At 43.2% G+C, this 17,565-nt stretch overlaps 1 protein-coding gene across 1 annotated transcript in view; it reads right to left on the bottom strand.

Moving 5' to 3' along the window:
* RASAL1 (RAS protein activator like 1) overlaps nt 1-17,565 on the bottom strand; it is an 87,270-nt gene that overhangs the window by 17,406 nt on the left and 52,299 nt on the right. Inside the window, exons 6-12 of the mRNA XM_088443495.1 lie at nt 7,439-7,520; nt 5,245-5,391; nt 4,951-5,042; nt 3,957-4,074; nt 3,706-3,856; nt 3,418-3,482; nt 2,237-2,349 (exon numbers count right to left, since the gene is read on the bottom strand). Of these exons, the coding sequence (XP_088299621.1) occupies nt 2,237-2,349; nt 3,418-3,482; nt 3,706-3,856; nt 3,957-4,074; nt 4,951-5,042; nt 5,245-5,391; nt 7,439-7,520 (768 nt within the window). The remainder of the gene's footprint in view (nt 1-2,236; nt 2,350-3,417; nt 3,483-3,705; nt 3,857-3,956; nt 4,075-4,950; nt 5,043-5,244; nt 5,392-7,438; nt 7,521-17,565) is intronic.

The raw sequence follows: 17,565 nt of genomic DNA, 5'->3' as shown, positions 1-17,565 counted from the left end.
TTAGAGTGTCTGCTATTTACAATGAGTGCTCAGGATAATTACACTATTTAGACAAAAGTGATTGGATACCCCCGCGCAAGAAAAATGCATACCATGCATACCATTGCACACAAGTTCCAAATGGTCACTAATGTGGCGGTTTGGACAAGAACACTTTGTAGGGAGGCCCATGCTCTTGCAGTTCTACTGAAACAATAAATGTTTTTATCAGGACGACAATGCCACCTGTCATGTTTCCATGGCGAGTCCAGATCTGAACTTCATTGAGAACCTCTGAGACAAATTAAGAGCAACAGGTGCATTCTAGGCCGACAGGACCTTCTTCAGTGTCACAGTTGGTCAGTGTACTTTAGGCAGAATGGCAAAACATACCGCCTGCTGTTGTCCAGGAACTTGTGGACAGTTTGCCAAGAAAGGTGTCTGCAGTAATCACTGCACGTGGTGGACCTACTTACTGACGTCAATAAAATCTCGTTGATCTATTTGCTGTCAGTGTCTAATCACTTTTGTATACATAGTGTAGTAAATGTACTCTACTGTATGTAATTCCTGCTACTGATATATGTTACCTACTAAGAGGGGAATTTAATATGAAACGTAAACTTCGCTGTCGAAGTTTACGTTTCATATCGGAGCTTCTACCTGGGATAAAGTATCGGGCGTGCGCCCGCTTATCCCCGTATTCAATATGAAACTAATGAAAACGGGAGCCTGCGAAGTGGGATTTGCGTAAAGTTACAAAATTTTTCTTAAAAAAATTGTAGGACCCCCCTAAAGTTGTAAAAACATGGGGGATCACTATGGGTACCCCCGTTTTAGCCTGTAAATGAAAGTCAGGGATTTAAATAGCCGCAGCAGGTGAAGTGTTGCAGAAGAGCACTTAGGCTATTTTTTTCGTTTTTTTAAGTGGTCCCATCAAATTTGGGGTACATGAAAATGGGTACTAGCATATTTTGATGTCCCTAAAGTAAGTTTTTAAAAATTCTAGAAAACACCTGCCGCATACTTGCAGAATAGCCCTGAACCTATTTCCCTATTGTTAAACAATTTTTTCCCATTTTTTTTTTTCACCCCAATTTTTAAATAAATTTTTTGGGGTGTCCCTATTTTTTGAAAAAACTTTTTTGACACAGTTCTTTTTTAAATGTCATTCCCAGGGGTGCTGGCTATTTTTTTTAAGCCTGCACCCCTAAACCCCAGTTCTGCACTTTTTTTCGACACCTATTCAATGGTGAAAAGTTATCCCCGTTTTTTATCAAAGACTTTTCGAACCTGCAAAAAGTCTTTGAAATTGAATACGGTGTTTTCGCTCCCATATTGAATACCCCTATGAGAGGTAAGCTGCAAATGTCTACACTTTGCTATTCTGTTGCCTTACTAATAATAATAATATTATTATTATTATTTACATTTTATTTCTATAGCACCAAACATACTCTAGTGCTTCGCATTTGGGGACAAGCACAGTAATAAATTAGCAGGCAGACAGCCTGCATATGGTAGTTTAGCCGTGATGCAGTCAAAATGCAGACAGCCGGGAAGCTGTCTGACTAAATCCTGGCGTATAAATTTCGATGCAGGACTAAAGAAAGGTGTCGAAATCCCGACACCTGTCTAGATCCCAACGCCGGAATCTAGACAGACAGATTCCCCAACAAAGGTAAGCCGGGCACTGTTAGCGCTTAGCCACGGGGGGGAATGGTTAGGCTTAGGTACCCCCATGGGGACTTAGGGTTAGGCACCACCCCGAGAGGGTTAGGTTTAGGGTGGGGGGAGGGGGGATTAGGGTTAGGCACCACCCCAGGAGGGTTATGTTTAGGGTGCGGGGTGGAGGGGTAAGGTTTAGGCACCCCGGGGGGAGGTTAGGGTTAGGCACCACCGGAGGGAGGTTAGGGTTAGGCACCACTAAGGGAGGGTTAGGGTACTTACCAGCCCCAGTCGGGATCTTCAGTGTTCGGGCTTGCAGTGTCAGTATTTAGTCAGACGGCTTTCCGGCCATCGGCATTTCATACCCAACCCAGTTTAGCCAGTGAATATAGTGTTACACTATTATTACTAATATTTCATAATTACAATGTGATGAATGCAATATTAAGGTCAAAATGTACTCAAATGATTGAATTGTTTATTATACTGTAATTATTACCAATTCATTTTTTTGTACATTCATTCATAAAACAGAAACTAATAATAATAATAAAATTAGGTATTAGGGAAAGCCTGCATAGCCTTTTACCTGCTGCGATTCATGTCAATCTTGCAGGGATCAAGTTCAACATACTTCTTCTCCTCAAAGATCCTGGTGATTATGGGCCGCAGTACCTCATGAAGGAATGGCATCCCCACTATCTGGCAGGAGAATGGCAGAGTAAGGGTCTCATGTATAACCTCCTGCAGTGCCTTCCTTATTGCGCATACAGGCCCATGAATATGCCTCATGCTCATATCAGTTGAAACCTACATTGCAGTTTTATGTACGGCCCCTGGAAGCGCCCTCTGTTTTTACTTTTATGAGATTGCACATCCAGTAAGAAAACGTAAAGACTTTAGGACCAGCCATTCATTTACTTTACCTTTATGCTTTCTCTCTTATTATACCTCTTATACTTCACCTCATTCGCTGCATGGGAAATAAGTAATAGGGTGTGATTTCAGCAATTAAGCCAGTAGATTTAAAGCACCAATACTTTAAATGGTAAAACCTACCTGGATTTGCCTGTTAAATTATTGCTGCTTTAAATCTGCGGGTTTAATTACGGAAATCACACCAGTTCCCGGAAAATGCACCCTATTACATGTACTCTAGGTCTTAGATGACTCATGAGAGAGGACATTGTGGGCCTGATCCAGTGGTCTACGCACTGCCAATGTCAGATGTAGTGGAGCGATTTTTTGCTACTGTGCATGTGTGTAAGTCGCACCGCACATGTGTTCTGATTGTCTTCACAGTTGTAATTTCTGGCACATGCAGGGAGAAATGTATTGAAAATAAAGTGTGTGTTCCCGGGCGGTGACAGGGACGTGTTTTAGCACACGCATGGAGATCGGCCGTTCTATGGAAGTGTCGTAGGCATGTCGTGAAAGTGGTAACATACACAGGTGCTCGGCCACACACATAGGAGGCCATACTCGCATGGAGAAACTGCGCCTGCCATAGAACTGTTGCAGTTTCAATGGTGCGACCAATTGTGCGTCTAAGGATCGGTATTTCAGCGTGTACAGATACTGACACTCAGTCCTTGATGCAGATATGTACACAAGGGAAGGACTCTGTAGTTGCATAAATTAGCAGACGGGCAATCGCCAATAGACTCTGCTGAGGGACATTCTGCATCCACCTCTGAACCATGCCCTGTGGCTCTCCTTGTTACATCTATGCCTGTAGTAACCTTTATTACACTTGTTAGTGTGACCTACCTTCATATACTGCTCCATTGATTTTGAAGCAAGTGAGTTTGACCGGAAAAGAGTATTTGGGTCGGCTACAAATCAAAAAGAAAACATAACTTTTTAAAAAGTGGCATGTAAATGAGAGAGAGCAAAGTGCTATATATAAATGTCCTAGAAACTCTTCTGAAGGGATGAGTGTCATTGTCCGGCATGAAGATGGACATATGTACTAGGGCTAGAAATTAAATGATATGTGGAATGATTGTGTAGAGAATATAATACTGTATTGGAAAGATCTAAAGAAAGCAATCTCACCAGTTCGATTCACCTCTCGCATATTCAGTTTGTCAAGGAAGGTTACTGCCAGTCCCTGTCCCAGAAACATTTTCACCAGCTTAACAGCCACCTCTTGCCGGCTCTCAGCACAGCACATCTCCTCTAGAAGACCCAGCACACTACAGTCTCCCTGTATTGGAGAACATAAATGATGGCACCTCACATCTGCACCCACAGAGGCATACAATTACTAATCTCCACAATGAGTATAACCTCTATCAGCTTCCCACCTGATCAGGAGCCTGGACTGACTCCACAAGGAGCTGGATGAGGTTCTGGTAGTAGAGAGATGGCAGAATTCGCTCCTCTGATAGGTTTACTTTGACACGCAGGGACCCAAGCTTCCCTCTGGAAGACAGAATGATAAGCCATGTGACACAAGCCCAAAACGGCACATAATGACATATACAAACAGACGAAGTACAAAGGCAATGACGACATGTACACACAGTGATGTGCTTACAGTAACACTACAAAGCAATGTATATATAATTACATGTACATATAATATAAAATGTAATATAATTTATTGTAATACGATACTATGTGTATACAGCCCTGAGATAACATGACTTGCTAAATGACTAAAGGTTTATGACAGTAGAACATTAATCAGTGTATATGCATGGCACTGAAGTAGAGTATGATGGAGTACCTGTTATTCTAATCGCCTAGATAAGTATTGATTGTGAACATGTGGTCTGTGGGAGGCTATAGATTATTCCATGACTCTTGAGTTTTATTCAAATACGGCTTAGTTTGTTTTCCTAATGTGTATTCATTGTTCTTATGTGTTGTGGCATTTTTCAAATATTTAAAAATAAATCTGTGGTACAATAAAAATAAATTAATAATATTAAAGTGCACCTGTTACCATGAATAAATATCTATATCTATAAGGCAATATTTTTTAATTATTTACATGTTTATTCAGTCTCTCATATGCGTTAGCATTAGCCAGTGGATCTAGCAAGCAAACGAGAGGTGGGAATAAATTAGCAACATTTTGTTAGTGCATAATAAAGAGGCTTATTCCACTGTGCTTAGGGGAAATAACTAGTTAACTCATGTTCTTAACATTTTTAACAAGACAAATAATTCCTGGATGTTTTTAACATTGTCGCTTTATGTTGCAGTAACAGGTTCACTTTAAAGAGCTACCCCTCTCCCCCATTTCTGATAGCAATGTCATGGTATGATGTCACAGAACAAGCATTGTTCTACCCATTCTCCTCCTCCGTGTTTCCAAAAGGCAGGAGACGAAACCAGCCAGTCACCGCAGGATTTCTGTGCAGGGGCTCCAAAGGGAACCACACCTGAAGGGGTTTTGACAGGGTGAGTGATGGAAGACATTGTTTAAACATGCAAGGAGTGAGAAAACAAAGGAAAGTTAATTGATATAATAGGTGTATAATTCATGACAGACTTAAATTAAACAGTAGGAAAGAGGGACAAAATGTAGGAATGAAAGATAAAGGTAAGAAATGAGAGATTAGAAGAGGCGCGTCAGACACTTACACGACCAAGGAAGTCATTCTTTCCAACCATATCCCAGTCCCAAACTTCAATGCTGATCACTTGGTCTCCAGGATCTAGTTCTTCTATTCCTCGCAAGTTGAACTCTAAGACGTCATTCCAGCGTGGAAAACGGGTTCTTTTAATCACCTGCAAACAAGCTATATGGTAGTATAGTGCAACTGCACTGCAACAGTGAGAAACGGAGAGCAGGGACGAATACATGCATACAGAGCTTTATTATAGAACATGGCTTATTCAGAAAGGACTGCCTGAAGAGCTAGGTAGCTAAAGTCAGATGCAAACAACTTCTATTCTTTTATGTCGATTAAAGTGCACATATTGCTACATATTATAGATGCAACATCTTGCTGAGCTGAACCAACATTCATAAAAATGTAGCCAGTTTAGTGGCTGATGCTACTTTGAGTAGTTCAAAAGTGCCAGTAGTGTACAAACCATGGACAGTGCACACAGACTCATAACTCAAGGGGATTTCACACTGGCAGTCAAAGCTGTATTGGGATGGTTGGTCACTCAGGGGCCTGGCCAAGGTCTTGCCCCCTGCTCTACCTGACTCTAGAGATGTGCGCCTAGCCCTATGTTTTGGTTTTGGATCCAGATTCATCTTCGTGTTTTGCAAAACCACCCTCACGTGTTTTGGTTTTGGATCTGTATTTTAAAAATAAATAAAAAATAAAAAGACAGGTAAAATTAAGTTATTTTGACCTGTTAGCATGCAATCCAAAACTCGAGTTCGGTTTATAAATCTGAACCACAGGTAGTCTGAACAGGGACTTGATTCGACTCGGTACACAAAGAGATTCCGAACACGGACTCGGAACTCCTACATTTGGTTGTTGTTGGTTCTCTGAGAACCAAACCAGCACATCTCTACCTGACTCAGCTCATTGCCTGTCAGCCTACAATAGGATGCTTTGGTTCCTCCACAAACACCAACTACAGTATTATATATATCCTGTTACTTACAGCAGGAATCAGAACACCTGCCCGAAGGTCCATGTCTATCAGCTTAGGACAGGATGCTTAGGCTGACAAACAGGCTGCACAGTCAATCAGGACAGGGACTCCATCTGATGAAGTGGCTCACTCATCCCTCCTCTTTCTCTCTTCTCCTTCCCTGTTCACCTGTTCCAATACCCCCTTCATCTCTCTCTCATCTCTCTTCCTAACTGGTAGTCACAGCTACAATAGGTAGGAGAAAGCAGTACAGTCTGCTCATTGATGTGGGCAATATGTACAGAGAGCTGCTAACAACATTAGTGGAACTGCAGAGGTAGGTAGGTGAGAGGAGTGCACATGATAAGGGCAGAGTGGAGAGGGCATGTCACTTATACCTTCCAGACTTTTCCCTTGTAACATACAGATGCGCCCACATAAACCTCTCCTCAAATCGCGTCAAGTAGCCTCATTTAGCGCACCACAGACCATGTGACACTATGGGGCAGATTCAATTACAAGCGGTGATTACCACATGGGTAAGGCTCCTGGTTAAACACCCGGAGCTATTAAAATATTCAGCATTTTCCCAGAGCGGTAGACCCATGGGTTTCCCTGCACATTAAGTTCCAGAGGGTGCATGTTACCCTAACTGAATAGGACCGGGCTGACAGGAAAACTAATCCTAAGTACCTTGTACACTATATGCAAATTCAGATGCAGAACTGAGGAAAAAGTGCACAGCATGGGAACTGAGCCAGGCATCTTGTGCATTATGGAGCAAAAAGGACAGGTGTATGAGGACAATCTGTATGGTGTGAGGGCAAGCACTTCTCTTGTACAGAGGAACACTCAACTCATAAAATGCCCCTGGCAGATGGATTTTAATTATACTATTTGATATTGTCCTTGCAGAAAGTAACAGAAAATTAAAAGCAACCAGTTAATAAAATAATAAATGATTCAACATTTGACGGATGGATGCATGATTAAGCATTCCTATCTTTGCAGGTAACACAAAACATTGGCTATATTTAACCTCCAATAGTCCCCTCACTATGTTTACCAAATACTGCTACACAGTTTAATGCTTAAGAAATGTTCATTTACAAAACAAACGCCAAAGACCAATAGGCAAAGAGGGGAGTTTGGGTGAGTGTGTGACCATTGGAGTAAGAATGCACAGGCCTGGGAGGATTCTAGACATAGATGTTAACAAGAGGAGAAGCATACTCACTGAGGTCTCCAGAGTCTGATTGTTGCAGAAGATACGTACAAAGGGGTCTGATGTACCAGAGATGTCGCGGGGTGCTAGATCTCTGAGGAAGAAACAAGGCAACAGAATATTCGTAAGCAAAACAGGTTACACTGCAAATAAACTGAACCCAGAATAGCGCTGCATACTAAACTGCAATCTTCAATTACCAGAAGACTTTATTCAAAATATTAAGATACTTTTAAACGACGTTCAATTTGCATATATTATGGAATCATTTACATTTAAACAGAATACAATAGATTCATTAAAAATGAATCAAACAACACTGGGGGGGGGGAGATGTACTAAGTCTTGGAAAGTGATAAAGTGGACAGTGATAAAATACCAACCAATCAGCTCCTAACTGTCAGTTTTCAAACACAGCCTGTAACATGTCAGTTAGTAGCTGATTGGCTGGTAGTTTATCACCCCCCACTTTATCAACTCTCCAAGGCTTAGCACTTGTACATCTGATCTCCCCCCCAGTGGGCTGTTTCTGAGGTAGAAGCAAAGCAAACAGAGCAGGTAACTTTGTATTTGGAACAAACCAAGTTGCAAAGCAAGGGGTGCAAATACATTTATTGGTTTTGGATACAGGGTACATACTAGCTGCTTTTGTATATAGCTCACATATCCTGTACAGTTGTATTTTTACACTGCAATTAGATGTCAGTTTGGACACGCCCATCTCAAATTTAAATCTCTCTGCACACTTTATATCTGCCCCACCTGCAGTGCAACATGTTGTTTTTTCCAAGGTGCAAAGTTTATTGCTCATTTTTGCTTTGCTCCCAACTCAGAATCAACCCCACTATCTATAAAGACAATTTATATTGATGTGCTAATCATCGTTTTAAAAAATGCCAAACTGCGGACATTGATGATCTGAAATCCGTCGGAGGATCGGGGAAAAACAGCATGTTAAAAATCCCCGATTCGCAGTTCACTATAATTTATTGGTCGAGATCAGTGAATCGAGGAGTTCCAACATTTGGTTATCCCCAATTCCAGTATAATATAGTAGTGACAATGTACAGATCTGATATGCTAGCCGGTTCTGGTATATTATGTTGATCAGGGACGTGCAGCCAGGGGAGGCAGAGCCTCCCCTGTCATAATGAGTATAATAATATAAAGAATATATTTATAACACATATTCTGTGTTATAAATACCTGCTTTCCATTATTCTAATCACTATCTACAGTTAAAATCAGTCAGCTGACTAGTTTAGGGGTAGTTAATGTGATGGCAGGGGGACCCCACACTGAGTGTACCCCTTGCATTGGCATTATCCCCCTGGCTGGTTCAGCCTGGTGCTGGTTACTGTTAAATAGGGGGAACCCTACACTGTTTTTTTTTTGTTCTATTTTAAAGGAGGGGGTGTTAATCAGCCAAAGACCTCACTGCACGTAACTGATGTTGACCCAGGGGTGTAAGTTCATACCAGGAGCCCGGAGGCGAGATAGTTGTTGCCCCCCCCGCCTCCGCTCGCATTCACTACCAACATACCAGTTCCAGCAGCACTCGCACACACTCCCCCTAAACCACATTCACTTCCAACACTCCAGCAGCACTCAGTCACACACTCTCCTCCCCCTGCATTCACTTCCAACACCCTAGCAATACCTACTCACACACTCTTCTCCCACTACATTCACTGCCAACACCCGTGCAGCACCAAGACACAAACTCCCACCCACTCCACATTCACTTCCAACCCAGAATCACCCAGGCACAGAGTCTCCTCCCCCTGTATTTACTGCCAACATCCTAGCCTCACCCAGACACACACTCTAACCCCTGCATTTACTGCCAATACCCCAGCAGAACCCACACACTCTTACTCCCTGCATTCACTCCCATACCAACACCCCAGCAGCAGCACCCAGACACACACTCCTCCCCCAATTAACTACGAACACCCCAGCACACAACTTCTACCTGTTGACGATCATGGTTTTCTGTTCTTATTATTTGCTGCTCTCATAGCAACAGCAGAGGAGGCAGGTCCAACGTGTGTGATTGGGAAGAACCAACAAAAGAGGGAGGGGCCATGCGCCCCTTTTATGTACATTGGTGCAGTTTTCTTGCTGGAGATCTATCCCTAGAGACTGGACTCCAGAGTGGGAGCCCTGGGAGAGGAAGGACTGCGGCACATGCACCCTGAACTTCATGCTTTCTCCTGTTCTGGGAAGCATAAAGCAGAACCTGGAACAAAGGTCAGTGTGCCCCCTTCAGGGCAGGAACCAGGGGGCGACTGCCTTCTAAAGTCTCCTGTATGTCAGGTCTGGATTATTTTTTTAACCCGAAGTGGATACAGGAGAAAAAAACGGAACGGGTTTGCAGAATTGAAACGCAGAAGGTTTAATATGAGTATTATAATTCATGAAATGGTGATAAATAAATTAACTGGCAGAAATAACCAAGACCAAGTGATGTGTGGCTGAAAACAAATGTCTGGCAGAAAAACAAAGTCCAATTAGTGAGGCTGGGAAACAGGTGACAGGCAGAGAAAACAAAGTCCAATTAGTGAGGCTGGGAAACAGGTGACAGGCAGAGAAAGCAAAGTCCAATGGAGGTGTGACCGAGGAACAGAGATCTGAAACACTGGAGTGGGTTCTGAGTCCGGAGAGCTGAGGGTTCACAAACCCTGGGGTGTGTAACGGGGTATAGCAGGGTAGATGCGGGTATCCGGAAACAGCCTGTGATGGAGACAGAGCAGGAAACGGAGCACTGCTGGGACTACAAATATCACACCGAGCTAAGGAGTACAGATAACTCTCACACAGCTTGCGCTGTGTATACGTTGCACTGGCAACTAGAGTGCGTGCTGAACACCCTTAAGTACCATGGGAAAGTGCATGATAGGCTGCAGAGAGTAAACACAAGATGCTCCGACCTGATTAGCACATTCAGGTCACATGCCCAAAACCAAGATGGTGGCGCCCAGCAATCCCCAGCGTGGCAGCGCTGGCAGTCTTACCTGTCACCACATGGCTTGCACCCCTTAGACATCCACGCGCACATTGCGCCAACCTCCAGACACCAGCAATCCCACCGGTAGGACCATGCCAAAGCACCTGCACAGGCAGAGACTGCGAATCACCAGGTACAACAACTCTGGTCTTGACAGTACCCTCTTTACGAATGACCTCTGGCCACTTCCCAGGCTTCTCTGGGTTTGAGGCATGGAACTTGCAAATGAGGCGAGGAGCGTGAACATCATCTGGTTTAATCCAGCAACGTTCTTCTGGGCCGTAACCCTTCCAGTCCAGCAGGTATTGTAAATGTCCATAATGAAAGCGGGAGTCCAGGACTTGTTTCACTTCGAATTCTACCCCCTTCTCAGTGAGGACTTTAGGAGGTGATGGTAGGACTTTGAGGAACTTATTGAGAGCAAGGGGTTTCAGTAGGGAAATGTGAAATTAATTAGGTATCTTGAGGTAAGAAGGGAGTTTTAGTCGATAGGCCACACGGTTAATGACCTCAATGATGGAGAAAGGTCCTATGAAACAGGGTGCAAATTTCATGGACGGAACCCTGAGAGGTAGGTTGCGGGTGGAAAGCCAGACCTGATCCCCTGTCTGCATCTTGGGGACAGTCCTACGTTTCCTGTGTGCCCCTTTTTTATAACGCTGAGAGGTCTTGAGGAGAGTAGCATGAACTTGTGCCCAAATCTGAGCAAATTTCCGTAGAGTAGAATTCAACTGCAGGAAAATCATAGAATGTCAGGTCTTTAAATACAGGAGCTCTAGGCTGGATACCATAAACCACCTAGAATGGTGACTGACCGGACGAAGAATGGTAAGAGGGATTGTGCGCGAATTCTGCCCAAGGAAGAGAGTCAGACCAATTATCTTAGGGGGACGACATGTAAATTCTTAAAAAGGTCTCCAGGTCCTAGTACTCCCTTTCTGTAGATCCGTTACTTTGAGGGTGATAGGCTTTAGAGGAATTTAATTTGACTTGTAGAGTAGAACAGAGAGCTCTCCAAAATCTGTCCACAACCTGTACTCCACGGTCTGATACAATTTCAGTTGGGAGTACGTGCAGGCGGAATATGTGGTGTACAAACAACTGAGCCAGTTCAGAAGCAGAGGGTAGTTTTTTGAGTGGAACATAATGGACCATCTTAGAGAAATGGTCGACCACCACCCAGATGGTGGCGTAGCCATTGGAAACCGGCAAGTCCGTCACGAAATCCATGGACAGATGGGTCCATGGACGAATTGGAATAGGAAGAGGCACCAGATCTCCGGCAGGAGCTTATCTAGATGTTTTGTGTTGGGCACATTGGGTGCAAGAGGCAATGAACTCAGTCACCTCTGATTTCATGGCAGGCCACCTATAGGAACGTTGCAGGAACTCTAATGTTTTACGGATACCTGTGTGACCAGCAAAGTGAGATGAGTGAGCCCAAGACAGAAGTTGTTTCCGGAGCCACAAAGGTTTTCCCAGGAGGAGGTTATATTTGAATGGCAGTGAAGATCTTAGGGTCAAGGACCAGGGTCTCTATGTCTACTTCCACGTTGCTATCTGAAGAGAAGGAGCGTGACAGTGCGTCAGCTTTTTGATTGAGAGATCCAGGATGATAGGTCAGAGTAAAACTGAAACGTGAAAAGAATATGGCCCAGCGGGTCAACCTAGAACTGATGCACTGAATGTTTTTTAGAAACAGCAAAAATTCGATGGTTGGTATATACCATAAATGGAAACTTGGCACCTTCGAGTAGATAACGCCACTCCTTTAAGGCTAACTTGACCGCCAGCAATTCCTGCTCTCTGATGGCATAATTTCTCTCTGCCGGGGAAATTTTTTTTAGAAAAGAACCCACATGGATGGATCTTGTTGTCCTTGAATCCCTGCGAGAGAACGGCTCCCACTGCCTCAAATGAATCATCCACCTCTAAGAAAAAAGGCCTTTCGATGTCTGGTTGTCTCAGGACTGGAGCCGATATAAAGGTCTGCTTCAACATTTGAAAAGCCATCTCTGCCTCGAAAATCTCTTGATAAACTTTCTGTAATAATTAGAAAATCCGAGAAGTCTTTGTATTGCCTTTAGAGACGTGGGACGAGACCAGTCCAGAATCGCTTTATCCTTTTTAGGATCCATCTCCAACCCAGAGCCTGAGATAATGTACCCTAGGAATGGAATGGAAGGAACTTCAAAGACACATTTCTCAAATTTACAGTACAGATTATTTTTCCTCAGGCGAGTCAGGATTTCTTTAACGTGACAAAGTAAATCTCTGAATATTTTGTTTACAAAATTCTGGAAAATTGCAGAGGCTTTACAGAGTCTGAATGGCATCACTAAATATTCTAAGTGCCTATCTTGAGTATTGAAGGCGGTTTTTCATTCGTCACCAGAGTGAATTCTGGTGAGATTATAGGCCCCTCGTAAATCAAGTTTTGAGAATACTGTGGCTCCTTTGACATGATTGAATAATTCTGTAATAAGGCAATGGGTATCAGTTTTTTATAGCGATATCGTTTAGGCCCCGATAGTCAATACAGGGTCGGAGGCCCCCATCCTTCTTGGACACAAAAAAGAACCCGGCTGTGGCAGGAGAAGTGGATGGTCTGATGAAGCCCTTCTCCAAGTTCTCCCGAATATATTCCGACATGGCTTTGGTTTCGGGCTAGGACAAGGGGTATGTATGACTTCGGGGAGGAGTCTTATCCGGCATCAAATCAATTGGACAGTCTCAGTCTAGATGGGGAGGTAAGATCTTAGCTTTACTTTCAGAAAACATGTCAGAGAAAGCGCTGTAAGAATTGGGAAGTTGTAGATCTCCTGATATCTGAATTTCTCTTACAGGTTTCATGTGTGGAAGACAAGACTCTTGACAAGCATCACCCCAGGAAGGATTGCATGGAGTTCCAATAGATTTCGGGATTGTGTTTACATAGCCAGGAGTATCCTAGAATTACATCATGAGACACATTAGGTATAATCAGGACACTGATGAGCTCTGAGTGAAGGGCTCCTATACGAACCAACAAAGGATGAGTCAGTTTGGAGACTATGCCATTGACAATAGGGCTGCCATCGACTGCAGACAGGGTGATAGCATGATTGAGGGGAAAACAGGATACTTGGAGTTTTTTGACAAAGCCGAGAGTAATAACATTTTCTACTGCCCTAGAATCTAGGAGGGAGATGACAGACACACGCACTACTCCTAACCGAGTGTCCCTGGGACTGGCTAGGAGCGGAGGTTTCCCGGACGGAGGGAGCAGGAAGCTACAAGATGGACGGACTCCCCACAATACATGCAGAGGTTTTTTCAGTGTTGTTTCTGCGGTTCCTCATTAGTAGGGCGAACCCGGTTAACCTGCATAGGTTCATCATCTGTGGATCCAGGGATTGAGGCGATGGGAGGGATCATAGAATGAACCCTGGAACGATCACTTCTGCTTTTCTCTGCCTGTCGTTCCTGAAAGCGTAAATCCACCTTGTTACACAAAGAGATGAGGTCGTCGAGTTTAGTGAGAAGGTCCCGGGTAGCTAAGTCATCTTTTAGCCGGTCCAAAAGGCCGTTCCAGAAGGCCGATGTTAATGCCTCCTTGTGCCACTTTAATTCTGATGCAAATGTTTGAAACAGGATAACATACTGACTGACAGGACGAATCCCTTGTCTGAGATGCATAATTTCGGAGGATGCAGAGGACGTCCTTCCAGGATCGTCAAAGATTCTCCTGAATGATGCTAGAAAGTGTGAATAATTATCAATAATTATCCAGATCTGATCGCTCCCATAACAGGGAAACCCAGTCCAAGGTCACATGCCCAAATCCAAGATGGCGGCACCCAGCAATCCCCAGTGTGGCAGTGCTGCCAGTCTTACCTGTCACCACATGGTTTGTATCCCAACCTCCATACACCAGCACCCCCACCAGTAGGAGCGTGACAAAGCACCCGCACAGGCAGAGACCGCGACTCACCAGGTAAACAACTCTGGTCTATTTACACCTCTGGGTTAACAGCATAATGATGACATTGCCTGAATGTCGACAGCCTCACCCTAATCCCAATCCTAATTGCAGCTTAACCCTAAATCCTAAAATCATGCATTTAAATTCTGACTGTCATTCACAATAAAGATGACTTTATGACAGTTTTGACATATTAGACCAGAATGTCAACATTTAGACCATATGGACATCTGGATGTCAACATAATGATTACATACCTGCCAGCCATACTATTCCATATCAGAAAACACTGTGGTGCCAATTCAATGAACCGTGTGATTCCATAGTATGTTTCTGCATGATTTTATAAGCAACTAGCTGAAGTGCCCAACGTTGCCCAGGTTTAAATCTTCAAGTTATTACGTTAGACATCCTAGACCAACTGCCACCCCTCTTTGTAGTTTTCATCCAAATCCATCCAATGGACGGCCCAGAACAGGCTCCCCTTGTCAAACCAACGGGCGGTCTGACTGGGACTACTACATCCTCTCTTTATGAATAGCCTATAACATTCCCAGCCGATCACCAGTGCTTTCCCTCTGTAATTGAGCCTTGATCTGCTTTTAAGTGACAGAACTTGATTAACCAATTAGGAGCCAGCTCCCTGCAGTTGCTAAGCAATAACCCCGGAGCTCACTCACATCACCCCGCCTACACCCAGAAGACGGGCTAGGATTGAACGGCGGGGCTGGTAGAACATGATTGGATATAGGAACCTCCCAACATCCTGTTGGCCGCTCCTAGTATATATGTAAGAGCGCTTTTACTGTGCTTTTGCAGGCATCCATTGACAAAGCCCCACGCGGTGAAATGTACGTCTGGCGTCTAACAGCCGGAGGGAACGGAGGCACTGCCGCGACCCTCCCCAATCTGTCACCCGGAACACAGCAGCTCAGGTATTTCTTTCTTTCAGCAGGAGCTGTTTGTTTTCACTCCCCCAGTATAGCTTGCACTGCAATCGGCAGTAGGCAGTCTGGGGACAGAGAGTCTAACAGAGCGCCCTGCAACCCCCTTTCTTCTCCTTCCAGGGATAAGGGACCCCGGCAGAGATCATTCACCCCCAGTTCACTGTGCATAGCACAAACTCCAGAAAGCAGCACCCCAGTCCGGTCCTCGTTCCCTTTTTTTTCACTTTCATACAACTTGTTTTTCTGACACTCTCGTTGAGCCTGGACTTTTACTTTTTTGTCTGCAATACTTGTGCTCCTTTGGTGAATGAAGGGTAAACCTTTTTCTTGATCTCAGGACCTTCCATCTGATCACACTGATCACTATCCAGTTTTTTGCATTATTGTGTACACAAAAGTTATTTGTTTTACATTAACGATTGCCTAGTACAGATTTTTTGTCCAGTATGAATTGTTCTCCAGCACAGAATTGTACTTGGTGTTAGTTACACAATATGTTGCATTATGGAGGCAACAACCTCCTATTGAAGGTCAATTGAATTTACTAGCTGCACTGATCACAGAATATGATTTATATTATTGTGTCATTGCTGTGGTGACTGCTGCTTATTTGTGTCCTGTAATTTTCCGTGTTGAATTGTGCAGAATTATTATGTTACACATATTTTTTTGCCTGGGGATAGTAAACACTATTTATCACTAATTAAGTTGATTATACTTCATATCTCTCAAATTATGTATAGTATGCTTGCCTACTGTTCCCAATTCAACGTCTGGGGGGGTCAGAATAATAGTGTATTATTTCAGCACTTGTGTGACCCAGATTACTACAAGGACGTGCTACGGTACCACTGATTTATGCCATTATTTGTCTGCGTGTTTCATCTTTGTCGTTTTTCATGTGTGGTTTTTTTAACGCAATTGAATAAAAATGTAGTTTTAAATACAACTTATAACAATATCACACTAATGATGGATTAGTGCCCCAAATAGGAGACTACTGCTTCTCTCTCTTGCTACCCCTTTTGCATACTCAACTTACTCTCATGGGAGCACCTCTGTGAACTATCCTTGATAATTATTTTCACCTAATTACTAGTTCATGGTAGTATATCCATCTTCTTTATTTTTCCTTATTTCAACCTATGAGGTTTTTATACCAGTGCTCAAGTCTTCATTTTTTCCCCTTCCCACCACATTTCTAAGTATCTGTCTGCATAACCGGACAGACAAACAAACTGACAAATTAATTATATATATAAGATATTCTTCACTCATTTTTGCTTGTATCTCATAGGAGTGCAAACAAAAATTTTCATGTTTTCCCCCAGGTTACTACGGAACCTCACAGTTAATTGAATCAGCCTCTGTATATCTTACTGATTCTCAGTGTACATCTCCACTATTAATCAGATATTTACAATACACAATGTCTACATATTCCCCCACCCTAAATGTCAGCAGACCACACTATGCACACTTTTATAACTCACAGTCGGTGACTAGCCACAAGACTACTACGGAAACTTATGTTGAATGTCTGTATACATTACAGCAATTACAGTAAGGATAAAGCCACTGTGCTTGCATACCTAGGTGGTGCGAGTATACATGAGCAAATTCTGCATATTTTATCACATCATCACGGAAATATAGCACATGAGACTACTAAGGAATTCTTGGCTAATTGAAACACCCCATAGTGCTATTCAGCACCTTCAAATAAACCTGTGACCATACACATAAAATAAGTACAGTGACATTTTATATAGTACATTGTGTTTTAAACATTTGGCACACAATTCTATCTTTTTATCCTGTATAACAAACTTGTTATTTTATGTTATGCCACAGCATGCCATTTCACGTATAATATCCTCCTTCCCTCTCATCATACATCCATGGGATTTTTGCATGCGAATGGCCGTATGTATACACCCCATCTCTTTCTTTATTCCAGCTATCACCACACTTCAAATGATTTCCGTGTTGCTAAGCGCATAAACCTGTTGCTAGGAAACCACAATCTTTTCTGCTTCACGCTGGGAGCTGGCAAATTGTCATTAAATGTCTAGATCCGAGGTCATATTTCCAAGCACATACATTTATTTAAAGACCACAATCGGAACCTTTATATAGATATCAGTCTGAAAAGTGCAGAAATATAGGGCACTCTAGCCCTACCATTGCCTCGGATGGGACAAGACTGGCACATGGC

This window comes from Taudactylus pleione, unplaced genomic scaffold (genome assembly GCF_031769625.1).
Source record: "Taudactylus pleione unplaced genomic scaffold, aTauple2 ptg000330l, whole genome shotgun sequence".
NCBI classification, from domain to species: Eukaryota; Metazoa; Chordata; class Amphibia; order Anura; family Myobatrachidae; genus Taudactylus; species Taudactylus pleione.
This window is presented reverse-complemented; position numbering and strand designations above follow the sequence as displayed.